Source organism: Dunckerocampus dactyliophorus, chromosome 1 (assembly GCF_027744805.1).
Source record: "Dunckerocampus dactyliophorus isolate RoL2022-P2 chromosome 1, RoL_Ddac_1.1, whole genome shotgun sequence".
NCBI lineage: Eukaryota > Metazoa > Chordata > Actinopteri > Syngnathiformes > Syngnathidae > Dunckerocampus > Dunckerocampus dactyliophorus.
The window spans coordinates 28,437,666-28,458,085 of NC_072819.1; the positions used below are offsets into that span (position 1 = coordinate 28,437,666).

General features: G+C 41.0%; 2 protein-coding genes across 5 annotated transcripts; one reads left to right on the forward strand and one right to left on the reverse strand.

The window, feature by feature from the left end:
• Positions 1–1,635: 1,635 nt before the first annotated feature.
• Positions 1,636–8,845, forward strand: tardbpa (TAR DNA binding protein a). 3 transcript variants are annotated; one of them, XR_008572588.1, is made up of 7 exons: positions 1,639–2,366; positions 2,671–2,834; positions 5,752–5,889; positions 6,645–6,815; positions 6,895–6,979; positions 7,668–7,815; positions 8,488–8,845. XR_008572588.1 is itself a non-coding variant. In XM_054788589.1 (6 exons), exons 1-6 carry the CDS (start codon positions 2,126–2,128, stop codon positions 7,760–7,762), a joined length of 894 nt encoding a protein of 297 aa, XP_054644564.1. In that variant the 5' UTR covers positions 1,638–2,125; the 3' UTR covers positions 7,763–8,479. The 3 variants fall into 3 exon arrangements, 2 of the variants coding, with proteins under 2 accessions (XP_054644549.1, XP_054644564.1); XM_054788589.1 differs by lacking the exon at positions 8,488–8,845 and having other exon boundaries at positions 1,638–2,366; positions 7,668–8,479; XM_054788574.1 differs by lacking the exon at positions 8,488–8,845 and having other exon boundaries at positions 1,636–2,366; positions 6,895–8,479.
• Positions 8,846–10,008: 1,163 nt separating this feature from the next.
• pgd (phosphogluconate dehydrogenase) lies at positions 10,009–20,362 on the reverse strand. Of its 2 annotated transcripts, XR_008572587.1 has the most exons (14): positions 20,273–20,362; positions 19,903–19,978; positions 19,648–19,827; positions 19,511–19,576; positions 19,313–19,431; positions 15,480–15,549; positions 15,274–15,408; positions 15,002–15,191; positions 12,512–12,642; positions 11,862–11,995; positions 11,565–11,664; positions 10,506–10,628; positions 10,230–10,410; positions 10,009–10,138 (listed from the first exon to the last, which is right to left on the reverse strand). XR_008572587.1 is itself a non-coding variant. In XM_054788556.1 (13 exons), exons 1-13 carry the CDS (start codon positions 20,278–20,280, stop codon positions 10,291–10,293), a joined length of 1,452 nt encoding a protein of 483 aa, XP_054644531.1. In that variant the 5' UTR covers positions 20,281–20,362; the 3' UTR covers positions 10,009–10,290. The 2 variants fall into 2 exon arrangements, 1 of the variants encoding a protein (XP_054644531.1); XM_054788556.1 differs by having other exon boundaries at positions 10,009–10,410.
• Between the last annotated feature and the right edge of the window lie 58 nt (positions 20,363–20,420).

The window sequence follows — 20,420 nt, forward strand, 5'->3', positions numbered from 1 at the left end:
GAGCAAAATGCACATGTCTCTCAAAAGGAAAAACAAAGGTCCCTCAACCATAAGGGCCCAGGTGAAACTGCAACTCACATAAAGTTCCGATGGTGAATTATGTCCAACATGCGCCACAAGGTGATCTATTTGTGTTTTATGTGACTGCCAACATTAAAATGGTTTATTTACAAAGCACTCCACTGGTCTCCACTCATTGTGCTCAATTTGTCATTAAATATAGGCGTCATGTTTGAATAGAACACTTATGAAAATACTAAGTGGTGACGCAAATGTTATTTGGTGAATTACTCAACATCAGCTAGTGAGCTACTGCTAGCATACGAGCTACCTGTTGGAGACCCATGTTATAGCGGCACTGTCTAAAGCTGTACACAATACGTGTTTCAGGTGCACAACTTCGACACACAACTAGTGTTTTGCAGCCAAGCCTTAAGTATTGTAATGATAACTGAGAGGAAGATTGTTAGGTGACACTTTAAAGAAGAAGATGATGATTGATGATCAATATATCCCATGTACTAATAGCCACTTGCAGCTCAAAAACGAGCTAGCTAGATGCTGCCGGTCAGGCATGTAAACAGCTGATAAACACCTTATTTCACTTTCACGCTTTTATGCAATAAATTTCTTACTCTTTTTTTTTTTGTCTCGCTCCAATTTCTTCTTTTTGCATTTTGAAGCGCTGCTTAGAAGCCCCTTAAGATCCAACAGTGCAAAATGTAAATTCTTGCAATTTTTCAACTGGTCACAATGAATTGACCAAACATGGCCTCACACTGAGCATTGCATGCAGAATTCACTTTATTATTACAACAGTGACGGCTACTTAAATGAGTAGTGTTGTACATTTCAGTTTCATTCACCAATTACAAAATTAGTAACAAACATTAGTAAAAGGCACTTTACAAGGGCGCTCAGACTTTTTCTATCGAGGGATTCAGGCGCCATTTTGTTATTTTTAATTGTTTACCTAGGCTAAAACCAACCCAAGTGGTTATGCTAAGATATTAAAGAAAAAAAACAGCCTGCAAGCGTATTATTAATATTAGTGTTATTAGTATTAAAGGTGCTGTCTGGCTTGCGTAGCAACCCCCCCCCCCCAAAAAAAGCCATGAATGCCAAACATTTTATTCAGGCTGAATGAACATTTTTACAAAGTTTGACTTTAAATTGTGATAAATATAGACATTTATTTGTTCAATGTGTTCTTTTAACCGACTATATGTTTAATAGTATTTTTCAAAACGTGGCACAGGCCAATAAAAAAAACCCAACTGTGGCCGCAAATGGCCCCATGGCTGTACTTTGGACACCCCTGGCCTACAAGATAACACATTTTGGGTCTGTCCCAGAGCAACGGGAACTTGTGATTCATTTCAACAAGAAATGATAATACCTTATCGATTTTCAAAGATCTTGTTTGGATTTTAGATATTTTATTGTGATTGTTTTGTCTCCAAGTAATAGTAATCAATAAACTTTTAACCACGTCATTTGTGAGCTCAACAATACAACATACGGCAAAACATTTAGCGGAACGTTCTAAAGCATTAAAAAAAAAAAAGAACGTCAAATGTAATGTTTTGCATCCTTGGAAAAAACGAAAGGATGTTCATGGGATGACGTCATCCCTAAATGTAAGCAGCCATTTTGTTAGCTAACTTGGGAGGTAGCCGGCGCGTGTAGTTGCTAATTGAGTGCATTGTGCTTCGCTGAGCTCCTAGTTCAATTTCAACCTTTTGGATAGGTTGCAATTTGTGCTTGTTGTGTTTCCATTCGGCGATAAGGCGTAGGTAAGAGGATAGCGTGTGAATCTGTTGACTACGAGGCCACTGTCAGAGTGGATGCTCATTCATATTTCAAGTCCTCTCGCGTTTCCTAGCTAGCTGGCTAGCTAACTTGTTTGTAGGATAAAAGTGACGCTTTTCATGGCCGCCAGCTGTTAAATGTTAGATCAATCGGAGTGGTGTGACGTTTTACTGTTTTGTTGGTTTTGCTTTGCCTCAAGAGTGAGCAAAGTTGAGCGACAAAGTCAAGCGCAACATTTGCGTATCTAGCAATACCGCTTCATAGCAAGTTAGCACTCGCAGGCTTCAAGCTGGCCGCCAGTCTTTCAGAGAACATGTCCGAGTTGTACATTCGGGTGGCCGAAGACGAGAACGAGGAGCCGATGGAGATCCCTTCGGAGGACGATGGCACGGTTCTGCTGTCATCGGTCGCGGCTCAGTTCCCAGGAGCTTGCGGACTTCGTTATAGGAACCCTGAGTCCCAGTGTATGCGTGGAGTCCGGCTTGTTGAGGGAGTCCTGCATGCACCAGAGAACGAGTGGGGAAACCTGGTCTACGTGGTCAACTACCCCAAAGGTGAGGACACGTCCACTCACCACTTTTAAATGCACAAACCACCACCACCACAGGCCTTCAGCAAATCAAATAACATAAGGCTTCAACAACATCTTGTATATGCATGGACTCCAGTGGGAAACTATTGCCACAGTTAATCACCAATATGTCTATAAATATTGTAGAAATTCATCAGAATCAAGATTGTTAAACTAGCACTAGTTTGTTGCAAGAGTGTCCTAATATACATTAGTCCAAAGTCCACCAGCCAAAGGTTTTTATTGACATTTGACCACCCTCAAAACACCTTTTTGCCTGCCTACAGATAACAAAAGAAAGATGGAAGAAATAGATGCTGCCTCAGCTGTTAAAATCAAAAGGGGCTTTCAGAAGACATCAGATCTTATTGTCCTCGGCCTGCCATGGAAAACCACAGAACAAGATCTGAAAGATTACTTCAGCCCCTTTGGAGAGGTCATCATGGTACAGGTAGGAGACTCTGATCCTGCCTTTTTGGTTTATACACTGTGTGCTGTGCAAAAGTCTTAAGCCACCATAAGCTGTCTTGTTGTCGTAGCACTCAATTTGATATAGCAAAATAGTAAATAAGGGGACATGGTTAGTGCCATGATGCTTAAATAAAAAAAAAAAAAAACGCTTCATTTGCAACCAAAAATTTGGAGTGGGATGGTGCATGGGATAACAAAGAAGCTGGAAAGTTTTGGTGAAGATCTGGATAAAAGGATAAGGTCAGTTCGGTATGTGGATCTATGGCATTACGGAATCGTCCACCCACCAAAGCAGGGTTTCCGCTACATGTAATGGATCATGGTAGGGGGCCACGGCGCAATAGAAGCGGCCACACCTTGGAATTTAACTTTTTTTAACATGAAAACAATGTTAAGTAATACAGCAGTAGTTCCCAAACTTTTTACAGTGGTGTACCCCTTCAGACATCTGACCTGAAGCCATGTACCTCCTAATCTTGCACACTTAAAAACACACATCTTTTCATATTAACTTGAAATATTGAACACAATTCATTGGTATTCATTTTATATTAATTTTGGGTCAAAATTGTGTATTTTGCATGGTCACATTTTGGGTAATGTTTCACATAATCACTAATAAATAGATAAATAATCATCCAACATATCTTTTACAAATATTGAACATAGTTAAGTGGTTAATTAATTTGAAAGTAATTCTGAGTCAAAATGTGTATTTTGCATGGTTGCATTTTGCTAAAGTTTCACATGAGCACTGATAAATAGATAAGTGATCGTCCTACATATATTTTAATCCAGTCTGATGTTGGCATTTTTCTGTTTGGGTGGCTTGAATTTGAGCATTACTTTTTTGTCCAGTGACGATGGCTATGGGTTAAATCTGCATAATTTCTTACCAAATTGAAGGGGAAAAGTACAAAAATACATACAACCAACCCCACTCACAGTGACAGGTTTTCACCGCTGCACCGTGCAGGGATTGGAACACCAGTATAAAGTCTTTAAACACTTTTAATGCACAAAAATAATCATCAAACTTACTTGTTCTCCGTTGCGCCGTGAGGTGTTCAGGCGCACTCGAGTGTTACACACTACTTGTTTTTAATTTTTATTAATGTACCCTTTATTACAATTGGTGTACCCCTGGGAGTACGCGTACCGGGAACCCAGGTAATACAGTATATGAATGGACATATAAGCTACAGTATATCAAGGGTGGCCATTACGGCGATCCCCAAGGTAGTGTTGGTTGCGTGTCACCTACATCATAATCGTCGCTTCGCAGATGTCATATGACATCAGTCAGCTGACATTAAGGCCCCTCATGATTCGCTCTTGTGCTGTGGTGGCGGCATTAAAAAAAAAAAAAAAAGTGGAGAAGAGAAGAGATGTTGGCAGCCACACGGATAATGCAACTTTCATCTTTATTATTACGATTACAGATAAACTGAGCGGCTATATATATATATATATATATATATATATGTATGTGTGTGTGTGTGTGTGTATACATATATGTATATACATATATTATTATAGTTTTCCGTTCATGTGTAGTCACTACTGTACTATTTCACGATGAATTGGAAAATGTGCCCATTGCTGAAAGCTTTTTGATATGTTGCTGCATTGTCTTTTGCATAATACTTTTAATTTCTCGTATACAGTATCTGTAATGTTGTATAGCAAATACAATACTATTTTCACGGCCGAAACAGTTTATGTATACAGTACAACTATTGAGGACTTATGTGTAATTACTGTATCTTTATTGCCACATTGATTTGAATTGTGAATTACTGAACGATATCCGCTATTTTGATGACCTGTAAACTTTGAAACTGTGAATGTGAAATACTAATCATTAGTATTTAGTATAGTACTGTAGTTGCAGAGTTTACCAGTTAGTTTATATATGCTATATGATTTATAGTAAGAGGTAGATCATTTTGATTGTGTGCACCCATGATATACATGTACAATGCACATAAATACTCATATTTATAAATAAATACATGTATTGTCTATGTTTATAGTAGGAGGTAGATCTTTGGGACAAAGTAGCCCACAGGCTGAAAAGGTGTGAGCCCCCCTGTCCTATAGAGATGCATGTATAGCCTATTATTTACATATTGACCACAATTAAATTAAAATGAAATATCTATCAAATATCAGAACTACACTTTCACTACACTTTATTTTGAAAAACATGCACCAGAATCATCTGTCTGCCCTGCTGGCACTTTACAGATAAGGAGTGGAAGAAAAAGGCCTAGGGAAAGGCATTTGTTGTTCACGCCCATGAAAACGACCCTAATGTTGACATGATTACAGACCGTAAATGTAAGTTTAAAAAAAAAAAAAAATCCTGACACAGCAGCAGCAGTCCGCCTCCCATGCAGCCCACCACCACAGCTTCAAAAAATCCTAGGGGAAACCCTGCAACTGTGTACTTGGTTCCCCAGGGGCCAAATTTTGACAGTGTAGTGCTGTCTAAAATAGATTAATGTCGCTGCACACTTACCAGAAATGACGACCTCAGTATTAATCCGCTTGCTCTCGCTTTTAATTGTGAATTGCAACCACTCGAGTGAGTCCCTCACGTTCCGTAACGTAGCCAAGATGGCGATGATTAAGGGTGGTTAGGTTAGTGTCCATCGCTGCACACTCATCATTTGGTGCGTGTTGCATGCGACGTCCAGGTGTTGCCAGCACATGTTGCTCTACCGCTCAGTGTGAACACTCAAAATGCCAAGCGTATATATGGAAGTGTGTGAATTGAGAGACAGCCTTTAAAAAAACTAATGATGGCCTAAGACTTTTGCACTGTTCTGTACTTATTTTGACAATGTGGATTACACAAAACATTACCAATGAACTATTTCATTTATTTCCAGATCAAGAGAGATGCTAAGGGCAACTCAAAAGGATTTGGCTTTGTGCGCTTCACTGACTATGAAACACAAGTGAAAGTGATTTCTCAGAGACACATGATTGATGGGCGATGGTGTGACTGCAAGCTGCCCAACTCAAAGGTATCACACTAAGCACTCATTCAGGATGGGCATAACCAACAATTCATTATTTCATTGGTCATAAAATTTGGATTGATTGTGTGCAATTGAAGAAAGGCAGCTATGGTAGATTGCTGTCTATAGAAGGTGGATGTGATAACAGTGATGGGAAGTTGCAGCACATCCACTCACACCTCCACTCCAGGACACAACCTGTTGGGGGGAGCATTACTCTTTCAATACCACAAGAACATGGAACAAGGAAGAAATTCAAAGAAAGAAATCTAATTTAAAATTAAGTTAGACCTTTCCCCCCCAACAAAATCACAAGATCTTTGACTGGAGAAAATGTAAAATATGCAAGTTTTCAAAAATGAGGCGCAATGGGTGACATTGGCATGTTTATTACATCCTTGACTAGGTCAATAATTGATGCATCAGTCATTGCTTTTTTCCCTACTTTGACTACATCAAATCTTTTCATCTTCAGACCTAACCATGGATGTGCATTTCTTTTTTAAATAATATGGGATCATGGAATTTTAATGAAAAGCAAATCCTCACCAGGTTTCATAAGAATTTATCATAAAATTGACAGATATATTGAGAATGAAACCAGTCAGATAAACAGAATGTACACATGTTTTGGCTTGGGGGTTAATTGTCACCACAGTGGATCAAGTGTCCATTCCTAGAACTAACAATAGTCTTGACTAGCTGATGTTGCTCTGTCATGTGTTCTGGATTTTAATGCGCGTATGTTTCATCCTGATCAGGCCTTACCAGATGAACCCATGCGCAGTCGTAAAATCTTTGTTGGCCGCTGCACAGAGGACATGACCCCAGATGAGCTGAGACAGTACTTCATGCAGTACGGTGAAGTCACAGACGTTTTCATCCCTAAACCATTCCGTGCGTTTGCATTTGTGACATTCGCTGACGACCAGGTACGATTGCTCATGCAAAAAGTAAGCTTTGAAGAAAGGGTGGCGTGAGCGCTGTCATGATTTCTTGACATTTCCTCAGGTGGCCCAGGCGCTGTGCGGAGAGGACTTGATCATCAAGGGTGTCAGTGTGCACATCTCCAACGCTGAGCCCAAACACAATAACAGTAGGCAAATGATGGAGCGAGGGCGCTTTGGGGCTGGCGGGTTCAGTCAGGTGTACGGCAGTAGTCGTGGCGGGTTAGGCAGTGGTAGCGGGGGGGTTAATTTTGGGGCCCTGGGCCTTAACCCGGCCATGGTGGCGGCCGCGCAGGCGGCGCTGCAGAGCAGTTGGGGCATGATGGGCATGCTGGCTAATCAGCAGCAGGGTATGACCACGGCAGCGGGAACGGCCTCCACCACCAGAGATCAGACGTATAGCTCCACCAGCACCAGTTACAGCAGCCCTACCTCTGCTAGTCTGGGCTGGGCCGCAGGCGCCAACTCTGCCTCAAACAGCGGCTTCAATTCTAGCTTTGGTGCTTCTATGGAGACCAAGTCTTCAAATTGGGGCATGTAGATAATTAGACTACATTTATGTTGATTATAAAAATGGCTAATCTGGTAAGTACAAGCGGGAAACTGGGTATAAAAACACACTGCCTTTTTTTGTTAACCGTGTGTGATTGATGTAGTCTTGAGTGGGTTTAGTTAGCAGACGCTTTTTGACAAAATGAGATTCTGTGCATGCAAGATTATTTATAAACATGCGCCACAGTACTACAAGAAGTGGGCTTGATATCATTATGTTCTGAATGCAGTGCATCTTTTTTTTGACATCTGACGGAAACGCCTTGATGAACATCTCTCCTGCAGTTCACCAACTCTTTCGCTCTCTCCCGGGAGGAAGCGCCTCACTGGCAGCAATGTTCTACAGATCTCAGTATCACTTGCCCTCCTCCCACGTGTAAATGCTTTGCCATCAAAGAACACAAGCTTCACTCTGCATTTACTGTGGTCGACGGTGGGTGTTGCCTTCTATTCCTCTCCCTTTGTCATGGACTTCTTGTCTGAGATCGATGAGTGGGATTGATGTGGAGCGAGCGAGTGCAACGTGAACGAAAGCACGAGTGAGGAAAGACTGCTTGTTTTTGTTTTGGGTTTTTTTTTTTCTTTTGGAAAGGACAAATGCCTGCGAGAGTTGGAAGAACCTGTGGCTTTGTGCGAGTGTGTGTGTCCCTAATGGTCATCACAAGGACATTCCGTGTCAACTCTTTCTCTCACCATTTCCCAGCCAACATAGTGGTTTAGAATGCCGCAAATGGTCACATGCTATGCGTATTTGTATCCTTTCATAGTTTCCTCTTGATGTCTAATTCAATGTGGACTGTGCGTCTGGTTGTGTGCTTTATTTTCTCTGTGTTACCACCCTCTGTGTGCGAAGATTAGACCTGTGCTGCTTGAGTGTTGTGTAGTGGGGGCCGTTTGAACGTGTGTTGGAGTTTGCTGCTGATGTGGTAAATGTTTGACATGGTCCTATTGAAAGTTTGAGTTTTGAATGAGGGTTCTTTTCTATGTTTTGTGAATTGAAAATAAAATAAAGAGAGATTTTGACTAGGTAAGATGAGCTCTTCACGGTGGATTCTTTCTGACAGTCAATTAATTGAACTGCCAACACTTTAATTCACATGCATAGGGGCCTCGGACATGGAACGCTGGAACCAGGAGTCACTCACGGGGGTGTTGAAGACCAACGCTGGGTGGGATTTCTACACGAATGCCTTAAATCCAGAAAAGGATCATCCACATCCCACTCGTGAGGAACCTTGGACCATCTCATGCTTAGTTGGAAGTTGTTTTTTTCCCCCACACCACAAATGAGGCCCAAATCACACTGACATGTTGTAATCCCAAACCTGTGAAGTCAATCATGACTTGGAGCACGACTTATTCTTTTTCTTTGCTTCATTGTAAAATATTTGGAGCGCAAGCTGAAGTGGACATCATTTAGTATTGAGCCAAAATAAAAGCTTTTGAGTTGAACATCAGCTGTTGTCTGTTATTGTAGATAACTTTTTATTTTTAGAGCACTTATTTGAGGCATGTTTATTCTGGGAGCCACTGTTGAAGAGAGGCTCTGTCTATTTCCATTGCGTGATACTTTATTCGAAGTCGTGTTCTGTTAACACAGTGCTGACTGCTTTGTGTAGTCATGTTGCATTGTTTGATTTGCACAAGGGTGTTTGCTCAGTAGATGCATATGTTCCCTTTCAGGAGATAAAAATTCTACATTGAGCTCAAATTGAAAATACTTTATGGTATAATTTCCCATTTTCTTAGGTTGACCCTATATTGAAAAAGATAACGAAAACGTGAATTGATTCTACAATCTTGCTACTGGTTACAACTAGATTTTAATATCACCCACACATTTGGACCGCATCTGACACTTATGGTAGCACCAGTGCAGAGCAAAAAACAACGTCACTGCCGCTACCAACACAACGCTGGCGCCACCTTTTGGATAACGGCTGGCATTTCACACGAAACTGACAAATTTGAGACCGTTCAGTATGCATAGTTTGTTAGTTCTACAATACTGTTATTTGAAAGTTATCTCATGTACTATTACATTTATTTTCATTATTTCTAGTTTCCAATAAGTTACTTTTATTAAAACAACTGCTGCATTACATTTAACTTTAATGCGACAATCCGGCCAATCAGTGCACTTGCAGCAGTAATGATTGACGACTACGCCGTCCAATGACGCATAGGCAGTCACTGTAAAGCCAACCAATGGCAGTGCAAAAAGGCGGGTTACTTCGTAAAACTGAGCATTACGATCAGGCTGAATTGTTGATACAATTCTTTTATCGAACCCCATTACATTGTGTTGGGTTAATAAAGGATTTTTTTTTAATCTAATCGTTATCATTAAACTGGTTCTTTGCCAGTTATTGTATACATTTGATTATTTGACTGCATTTTATTGATGGTGGATATATAATGTTCTTTTAGTAAGCAATAAATTAAACCATTCATTGTGTTAGTAGTTATGTTGTGTAAACACAGTACATAACTAGTCCTCCGACCTCCTGTAATGTAGAATAGCTTGTTGGGAACACTCCCAACTTGTTGCCTAATTTAGAAGTACACACAAACAAAACCTCCTCAATCCTGTTTACAGCACATGAAGACTAAGGAAGGGGCAAGCTAATAATAAAAGGGTTTAAAGTCTTTATTTAGCTAATACAGCACAGTGCAACACTTCACCTTAATCCAGTGTTAACACTGAGGAGCCTCGGCTCAGCCTGACAGCTCGTGTACTTTAGTCGTCTAGGATTCTACTCTTGGAAAAACAAAAGTGCAACGAAAAGTCGATCAGAGTTAAAAGTTGGATGTATTCAGGCGTGGTTATAGAGATGGAATGTGTACCATGTCCACTTTTCCTCACAGGTAACGTCACCCCAGCCATGGCTGTGGAGTGTTCTCTTTATTAAGCGTTGTAGGATGAGGAAGAGACGGTTCCACCGTGGCCCGTCCAGTTGGTGTGGATAAAGCGTCCTGGGCTGGTGAGCAGCTCGTACGTGTGAGCTCCAAAGTAATCTCTCTGAGCCTGAACAAAACACAAGAGCACTGAGAGAGTGCAGACCTCCGCCAAGGCTTTATGTTTCTTTGCTACAAAAGCAAGTGACAGCAATATTGCCTTACCTGCAGGAGGTTGGCAGGCAGCATGTCATGTCTGTAGCCGTCGTAGAAGGACAGAGCGGTGGTGAAGCAAGGCATGGGGATGCCATGCTGGATGCCAGTGCTGACTGTTCTACGCCACGACTCCTACAACACAAACACTGGCTTCTTAATTTAAGAAACGAACCTAAGATGTTTTCTCTCACACGCTAACAACATGCAAACCACTCGCCTAGTGGTCGGCCACACAGTCAGGAGATTGGGAAAATCTGGGTTCGAATCTCAGTTTGGGTATCTGCGTGGAGTTTGCATGCTCTCCCTTTCATTATATCTACTATTTTGGGTAATAGGGGTGTAAAGGTGACTATGTGGGTGTTATTTCATGCCTAGAGGTCTCTAATAATGTTTAAAACCGTATTTAGAAGTTCGGTAACAGGTTATCTATGCTCTAACTATGAAAATATTCCATTTATGAATAAGGAATCCTACTTTGCGCAAAGTCACTTATCACGGTTGAATCTGGAACCAATTAACCGCGATAATAAAAGGGATTACTGTACACAACACATCATTAGTACCTGTATACTCAAATATACAGTAGATATCAAGCAGCTATATATAAAAAGGGGCCACACAGTGGCCTAGTGGTTAGCATGTTGGCAATACAGTCAGGAGATTGGGAAAATCTGAGTTCAAATCTCCGTTTGGGCATACTCTGTGGAGTATGAATATTCTCCCTGTTTTCTCACAGTGTGAATGGTTGTTTGTTTATATGTGCCCTGTGATTGGCTGGCGACCAGTCACCAGTCAGACCTGCCTCTCGCCCAAAGTCAGCTGGGCATACCCCAGCATACCCCGCCACCCTTGTGAGGACAAACATCACAGAAAATGGATGTAAAAAGAATCCATGACAGGAAGACACCTCATTTAAACCACAATAACAAGTGTAAGATCCATCCACTTTGTTATAATAGACTGCTAAAGAGAAAACAGAGTTTCTTCACTGCAGACTTTTGTAAGAGAGGAAGTTACCATACAGTGAGTGTGTCAATGACACTATTGCAGCATGATCCTTCCTCATACCTGACAGTCCTGCACAGCATGGCTGAAGAAAGAGTCCAACAACAAGTTCTGCAGCTCAGCGTCCCTGTCAAACGCCTCTTTGATTTTACCCAGGAACACACTGGAGGAACGGAGACACAGGAATTAATAATGACACATAGAAATGTGAATACGTTCGGTCATGTTGTCTTGCTGTTTGTTAGTAGGATTGCTCAAAAAATACTCTTAACATGTTTGTACAGGGGTGGGCCTAGAAAGACAAAACAAGTAGAATTCTGTGCTCTATTATGAGTAAATGTAGGCTGATATCCAGTATACCTGCGTATGATGCAGCCTCCTCTCCACATCAATGCGATGCCACCGTAGTTGAGAGACCAGTCGAACTCTTTGGCCGCCTGGCGAAGCAGCATGAATCCCTGCGCGTAGGAGATGATCTTGGAAGCATACAAGGCCTGGGAATATACATTACATGAGTATGTTTAGTCAAACACAGTATATCAATAGCATACTTGCATGCTGTTGTCCTGGCAAATGTTTGGCATCATGTCTGCAATGCTACCTGCTGCTACTCACACAGATGTTGACCAAAAGCATCTGTGCATTTACACAAGGTAAACATAACTCTTGGGACACAGTGAGCCTGCCCTCAGGGAGTTTTCTGCTCACACCGGACTCTATTTACTCTTTCACTGTAGGAAGTAAAAATCAATTCATTTTTACTTTGGCATTACTAACATTAGCTTTGCTGATTTGAAAAATATGTTTTTCTTTTCTTCTCTCAAGTTTCTAATCTGACCCGTGCAGGGTGTACCCCACCTCTCGCCCAAATCAGCTGGGATAGGCTCCAGCATACCCTCGCAATCCTAATGAGGATAAGCGGCATAGAAAATGGATGGATGGACTACAAATCACAGTGTCACACTGTATTGCATCACTGGCAGACGGTTTATATGCTTAGCGCGTTCTACCTTCCTAATGTCCTCCAGGAAGACGGCCTTGTCACCACTGAACGTGACTCCCTGTGGCCCTGAGAGGCTGAGGCTGGCCTCCACTCTCTCCTCTTTCAGAGAGGACAGACATCTGGCAAAGACAGCCTCCCCTGCAGAGACAAGACACATGATCAAATGAACACACTTGTAAGACACAAAGATGAGTGTGTGCAAGAAAGTCAGTAATTTACATTTCCAGTCAACTTGCAAAACAGGTTATTGAGGAAACAGGATATGGTGGATGCCGCTGTGGTGTAACACTGTTCACTTCAAGTCATTTATGTCCAAAATACATGAATAGCTTGAATACTTCAACAAAGCTGTTAGCTGTTAGGCAAGCATGACTTGCTAAAATGTACACTCGGACATGTCCACTCAATATACTACACAGTTAAGCCCGGTGTATCTGTGTAGGGGGGAGTTGAAGTAAAGTCAGTATTTGCTGAATGGGTATCTTCTGTGTGGAAATATCCGACATCTCAGAAAAGTTGGAGGAAACACGACCTTTTGTACAATTCTATCAGAATTCTTGTAACTTCAAGATTATTCTAATCGACTACACATTTCCAACATTGGATAGGGAACACGGATTCAGGAATGTAGCCAGTACTCAATCTGAGTCACTATTAGGGATGTCCAGTGGATCGGCAGCCGATCCCGATCCTGAAAAAAAAGGATAATATTAGCTTCCGCCACAAAATCGGGCCAATCCGGTTGCCGTATAACGTTCATAACTCTGGGCCACACTCCAACATGGTAGGTGCGGTAATGCACCTCAAAGCTGGTTGCCACTCGACTCCCGCCAACCGCAAGAAAGAAAACACAACACCACCATGCAGACATGTCCGTGGTGTACTGTGGTGAAGTTAGTTTCACGTTGGATGTTGGACATTCGGCTCCGTGGCTACAGCGGTAGTTTCCTTTCATTGTGCCCAGACTGCTGCGTCATTGTGTTACTCTAACCAGTGGTTGCTTACACTAGGGACTGTCAATAAATGACTATTGTGTTGAAGAGAGTTTGTTAAAAAAAAAAAAAAACAAAAAAAAGGGACACACAACAAATTGATATATAACCATGTGAAATGATTAGTCCTACCCTAAAAGTATTTTGCATGCCCATTTCTTCCAATTTGATCTTTTATTGGATGGACTTTTATTGGCTCTTTTATTGGATTTGGGACCTGACTCAGAGGTTTGTTACAAAAGCCAGACAATATTGTTGGTCATGCTGTGTAAAAAAAAAATTGAATTCAGCAATACTTTGGTTGTATTATTTGTAATGCTTTGAAGAGTTATTTTCATAACTGTATTCAATTCCACAAATTCACATTTGTAACAAAAATGTATTATTGGGGAAAAAAAGGATCAGTACCGGATCAGATCAGAAAGATCAAAAAAAAAAAAAAAAAAAAAGATCGGATCGGAAGCCAAAAAATGTGGATCGGGACATCCTTAGTGAGCACTGGAACACTCCCAACAATCATATTGGCACCATGTGTCTGAACCCGGAAGTAGTTTGGTGAGAAGCCAAATAACGCTCATTACCAATTTTGGCCTTAGTGGAGGTCAGCACTCTACTGAGTAATGTTTTAGTTATATTAGAGTAAGAAGAAGAATTACGAATATTCTGTCTTACATAATTGCTAAAACAACAAATCTAATGTTGACCTATGACTTTTCCACATTTAGCGCATATATCATTACTTTTTTAATATTATCTTTGGTCTTTTTTCACATTTTAGTTAACTGCAAACCTACTTGATTCAAAAACTCTATCCAAGGTGCAAATGTTTCCATGGCTGTGTTTTGCATCTAGCTGGGAAGCCCCCAGTTTGTTTGATTGATGATGTCACAAACTACAGCATTATCTACCTCAGTAAGAATTTTTGCGTTATTTTATTGACTTTATATTTAAGAGCAGTATTAAAAAAGTAACTTCACACATTTTTTCCCCTTTTCCTCTTATCTTTGTTACATTTTCCACAAATGCTTGATTTGAAAAACTAAAAAAAAGTCACCTGTGCACAGTACAGCAGCATGTTGGCTTATATAATGAGGGCTGTTGTACTGCTGCTGTCTACCTGACATATAAAGCACTCACATACACAACAATGTAAAGCTCAGACTGCTAAATGTTGAAGTACTACAACAACAGACTTAAAAAAAACCTTTAAACTTCTGTTTATGAAAGGCCCAGTCGGTCAGCTCAAAGGTCAACAAATCCCCTTTATGTCACCCGAGATGAGCAGACTACCGGAAAAGCCGTCAATCTTCTTAAGCGTGGACACAAATCAACCATGTTGCCTGGAAGACACTCACGTAGCCAGTTAGCATTAGCTCCTCTGACACTTCACACTTCATGTTGAAACAGTGTGACATGCCACGATTGGTGTAATCATGACAAAGACAGTGACTCAGAAGATGAACAAGTCAGGAAACCATCTACTTCCTTGTCAACCACTTCCTTACCAATCAAAGTCACAGGTGTGCCGTATTCCAGGGCTGAAATGGCGGTCCACTTCCCTGTGCCTTTCTGTCCCGCACTGTCACGAATCTTGGGCAGCAGATGCGTACCATCGGCATCCCTGTACTTCAGGATGTTGGCGGTGATCTCGATGAGGAACGAGTCCAATTCTGTTTTGTTCCAGTTGTCAAAAGCCTGAAGGGTTCAGACACAAAGTAGACGGATTAAGTCTACTGATGTTGACAAAAAGCTTCTACAGTAAACCATGAAAGCTTACCTGTGCCATCTCATCATGGTCCATCCCAAGCACGTCCTTCATCAGGTGATAGGCCTCACAAATCAACTGCATGTCGCCGTACTCTATGCCATTGTGGACCATTTTGACAAAATGACCTGCACCCTCATCTCCTACCTGCACAGACAATCACCAGTTATTGTGAGGCAACAGACGCTACATCCCAAAATTCAAATAGGCAGACTCACCCAATCACAGCAGGGTTCTCCAGTGCCCACCTTGGCAGCGATGCTTTGGAAGATGTCTTTAATGTGAGGCCTTCAATATGAAACAACAGCAAGAAATGATGTAAGAAATTATTGTAGACAACCACTATGTATACCATTAGGCATCTTATAGAATTCCTCATGCGTTCCAATTCACCACTTCACGGTTCGAATTTCGCGGCTTAACTCGATCAAAGTTCTTCAAAAATATATCAATGAATAAATCATGCTGTTGTTTAGGGTTGGGCATCGAGTCTCGAGCATTGATTGGAAGTGGGACTAACATTCCAATTCTCCCGGGATTGTTCAAATGTTTTTATTCCGATTCCTAGATTCGATGTCCACTTCGCCAACCAAAAGAAATAGCCGTGAACACCAACAAAGAAGAAGCTGGCGAGCACCAGCAAAGAAGAAGCGGCTAAAATGTTTGGCTTAATTTCATAAATAAAGAGAAGTCGGCTAAGTACAACATTTTCAACACAGTGATATCATGCAAAGGAGGGTGCACGACCAACATGATTAATGTTCACGCATTCATTTTGTAGAAATAACAGAAAACCTTGTCTTTTATGCGCTGCATTGGATTTTCTCTAAGCAGTCAGAATCTGGGAAGTCGTACAATAAATGACGTCTGTCTTATGCTAATTTAACCAGGGGCTTCAGATAACTAGCTGATGTGAAAGTTCGGTGTAAATAAAGGACGTGAGCTACGGCAAGGCAAGTTTATCATTTGCACAGTAAGTTTCTGTTAACAACGGTCAAGGAACCTTCTCAACTCACACAACACACTTCCAGCCTTCAAAATAAGACCTTATATAAGGTATATCCTGTTTACCTGTGTTAACAAAATAAGGGTTTCATAAAAAATAGCCAACATTGAGGCAAAAGTAAATATTGTTCGTAATGATAATGGTTTAATTTATTTGAACATGCATACAGGTTACATTGGAATACATCACTATTACAATTCACAGTTCCGCATGTCCAGAAGGAGTACGAAGAAGCAAAGCTTATTTAATCCTACCCCCAACGACAGGGACAGGGTTAGCAAACGCCAAGAATGGTGGCTTCTCAGCGTGTTTTGGTTGTTTCCCAAACTTTTTTTTTGCCCTTATGATGGACTATCTTGGTAATAGCGTTTTCTGAATTACATATTTAAATGATTAGTAGTAGTTCTGAAATATAGGAGATGCCACGAGATTAGAACATGACCACACCAAGTGCCATGGGATAGTTTTTAGCTACGTTAGCCGCACCGGTGAATAAGCTGCAGGGTTCAAAGTTTGAGAAAAATGTAGCGGCTTATACAATGAAATTTACGGTAAGCAATGAAATTTGGGCATGCTTGATGCCAGTGTTTCCAGGAGGCTCGTAGGCATGTTGCTCCAGGTGGTGAAGATGGCTTCGGGGCAGGCATCCACTGTCTGGAACTGATGTCCATTTTTCGTCAAATGGTCTCAGTTGGAATTTGATCAGGGGGGCACGCAGGATGGTCCAAAAGAGTGAAGCTATTCCTCTGAAACAAGTCCTTTGTCAGGCAGGCATTGTGAAGCGCAGCATTGTCCTTTTATTTAAGAGTGTGTTTCTTTTTCTTCTGCAATTGAGCTACTGTAACCAAGCAATTTCCCTTGTGGATCAATAAAGTCTGTGTAAGTCTACGTCTAAAATCAGTCATTATCATACAGAGGAGGACCTTCAGCCATGAGGGATGCAACCTGCAACATCTCCACCTAACCAGCTACCGTTTCACAACCGTGCACAACCTGAAGCTCCCTTGTTCCATTGAAGAAAAAAGCACCCCAGATCATGATGGCCTCCTTCCACTGTGCTGGTTAGAAAACATCTCAGGTGGGATCTCCTTGTCATGCCAGTAACGTTGGAAGCCATCAGGACCATCAAGGTTAATTTTTTTTCTCATCAGAGAATAAAACTCTCTTCCACTTTTCAATGTCCAATGTTTGGTGCTCTCGTGTAAATTCCAAACAGGAATTCCAACAACAACAACCTTCATTTGGGCCAAAGATTATGCCGTGTCTTGGCGGACAGCCAATCAGATCCTCTGGATCAGGGACACTGAATTTTTTTTTGGTTCTAAACACTTGACCAATACTCGACAGCGTTCAAAGAGAAAACGTTTTTGCCTTCGCCATCAAGAGATCATGACAGTGTGAAAACCTGACAGCAAATGACATTAAATCCATATTTTTGTGGTCATGGCTAGCAAACGAGCTAACCGTGTGAGCTGCTTGCTAAACGCCAAGACTGTAAACAACAGAAGAAACTAAAGAAGCTGACTGCGTTTGACTCTATGGCTGCAAGTTTTCTCCCCGACAAAACCCACAATGTCGACAAAATGTTCTGCATTCAAAAGATAGAGGAAGCCAGCCATCACACAAATACTTCTGGATTTCTGGACATGCTGAAGGAAAGCAGCGCGGCTGTAGGGCGCCAATATGGAATACTGTAAATGAATCGGTTCAACAAGGAGGAGTAAAATACAACGACAGGAGCAACATGTTTTAACAAGGATACAAAAACGCTACAGCTGAACGGCGCCAGGGAGGAGTGAAATACACCTGAGTCATTTAATAAATTCTTGTGTCTAACCTAGTGTTTAAACAAGAGAGAAATGTGAGAAAATGTTAACGCCTGTCTGAGAAAAGTGTATAAAGTGTATGGTGAGGGGTTTTACAGCCTTAAAACATATAATTGTAAAAAAAATAATGTTGGCTACTTCACGAATTTCACTTATACTACTTTGGGAAAGTATCCCCCGGGCTAAATGTGGGAACACTGCACTACGTTAACTGATACTGCTTTGTGGATAAGTTGGAAAAAGCTGCGATGCATAAGTGGGTGAAAGTAAAATTATAGTAAAGTTGCTCTACCTAGTGCTAAAATTATCATATGATAAAGAAAATGTGTCAAATTTGATGAAGGAGATACCATTTTTGTCCCATGTTTGGATCTCAAACAGTGGCATACACTGTGTTCCAAGTTATCATGCAAATTATATTTTTCTCTGATTTTGATTTTAAGTAGTTTTCTTTTAATTGGGCTCACCTGACAAACTAATTATGTCCGAGATTGATATCAGTAATCTAAAGAGCTCCAAGACACAATGCCATCCATGGATTGAAAAACAAAAAAAAATACATGTATGTTTATGATAAGAAAATCCAATTTGCGTAATAATTTGGAACACAGTGTAAACTAGGGCCGTCAAGTTAATACATGTTTAAATCATTTTAATCCATTTTCAAAGTAATTAATCATGATTAATCACAATTTGCAACTCTGAATTTTTGCCCACGTTTAACATCAAATTTGAGTTACTTCTGGTGTTAGTGATAAGAATATCCACTTTTGTTTTGATTGTATTTCTTTGTCTTTCTGTTTATTTAGACCACACATACACACATATTAAACATTTTGTGACGTTCAGAGTTCAGAGTGTAAGTGAATGCACCTCGCACAAGTGTGGTGGAGAATGAGAGACGTGTTTGCGAGTTGGTACATATATGGTGTTGGAATTACACTGTTGTTGTGTTCAGGTCAGAAAAAAGTTATAAAAGAGCGTCACACTCTGTGTGACTTTGCGGGGACACTATCCGCTGTGCCTCCTTTTGCAGTCATAAAAGAGAGTTGTGGCTTGCCATTATGCACAGGCGTTAATTTACGTGAATATTTTTTACGTAATTAAGTAAATAAAACAGTTATCGCTACAATTTATTTTTGACATCCATAGTATAAACACAAAACTGTATATTTTTGAATGGCAATAAATGTAATATATCCACAGTAAACATTCTTACCAGGCCTCTGCATGTCCTCCAGGCATAAGTGAGGGTCCATAGCGTGCCCCCTCCTCACCGCCGCTGACTCCGCTTCCCACAAAGAGCAAGTTCTTCTCTTTCAGGCTTTTACAGCGCCGCTGTGCAAGACAAACACAGAGCCACTCAGACAAAAAAAACAACAGAGTTGGAACATACGCAACAATGCTGTGTCTTTACCGTCGTGTCTCTGTATTCAGAGTTGCCACCGTCAATGATGATATCTCCAGTCTCAAGAAGAGGAACCTGACATTGGACAAATGCAAGATGAAATACTTAATCGGGTTCAGGTGTTTTTTGCAAATCCAGGCACCAACCAGCTTGTCGATAAAGTCGTCAACAGCCTGTCCAGCCTTGACCAGCAGAATGATCCTCCTGGGCTTCTTCAGCTTGGACACCATGTCCTCAAGAGACTCTGCTCCGATCACCTTCGAGCCCTTAGCCTCGTTCTGGAGAAAGTCATTCACCTTGGAGACAGTCCGGTTGTAGGCACACACCTAAAGAAGAAACAATGAGTGTGATTATTTCATTCATCTTTTAGATAACATGTATAACACCTGATAAACACTTACGACAAAGCCATGGTCATTCATGTTCATGATGAGGTTCTGGCCCATGACAGCCAAACCAATCAGTGCTATGTCAGCTCTGTAATAGAGTAAAAACATAATCACACTTACTGACAGGTTCTTAAGTAGTAGCAGTAAAAGTAACAAGAATATCAGCCAAAAGTCAATGCGTGGTAGAATGTCAAGGAAGTAAATTTCCACGCCTCACTTTTCAGGCATCATCTAACATGCAGTAGCAAAACGGCTAGTGGCTCCATTCACACGCTTATAATTAAAACTAAATAAATAAAAAAAACAAATAAGTAGCTAAGCCCGCATACTACTACAGCTTTACAACGTTATAATAAAAAAGTAAACCGTGTTAAGAACTTACTTAGCCATTGTGTTCAGTAGGACGACGTTTCCGTGAGGCTTGCCAAATGACAGAAACTGCCTTCCTCGTTCTCCGCTCAGCCAAGTAGCCCCACCCCGCTCGAAGGATCAGCCAATCACAGGCAATCATATCGTCAGGAGCGTTGCGA

Excerpts from the sequence above, each read along its gene's own strand:
- tardbpa (XM_054788574.1), top strand. The coding sequence starts at position 2,126 with ATGTCCGAGTTGTACATTCGGGTGGCCGAAGACGAGAACGAGGAGCCG. Across the intron at positions 2,367-2,670 it reads CGTGGTCAACTACCCCAAAG|ATAACAAAAGAAAGATGGAA; the intron begins GTGAGGACACGT and ends GCCTGCCTACAG. Across the intron at positions 5,890-6,644 it reads GCAAGCTGCCCAACTCAAAG|GCCTTACCAGATGAACCCAT; the intron begins GTATCACACTAA and ends CATCCTGATCAG.
- pgd (XM_054788556.1), bottom strand. Across the intron at positions 19,828-19,902 it reads TGAATGACCATGGCTTTGTC|GTGTGTGCCTACAACCGGAC; the intron begins GTAAGTGTTTAT and ends TTTCTTCTTTAG. Across the intron at positions 12,643-15,001 it reads CACACCTGTGACTTTGATTG|GGGAGGCTGTCTTTGCCAGA; the intron begins GTAAGGAAGTGG and ends TTGTCTCTGCAG.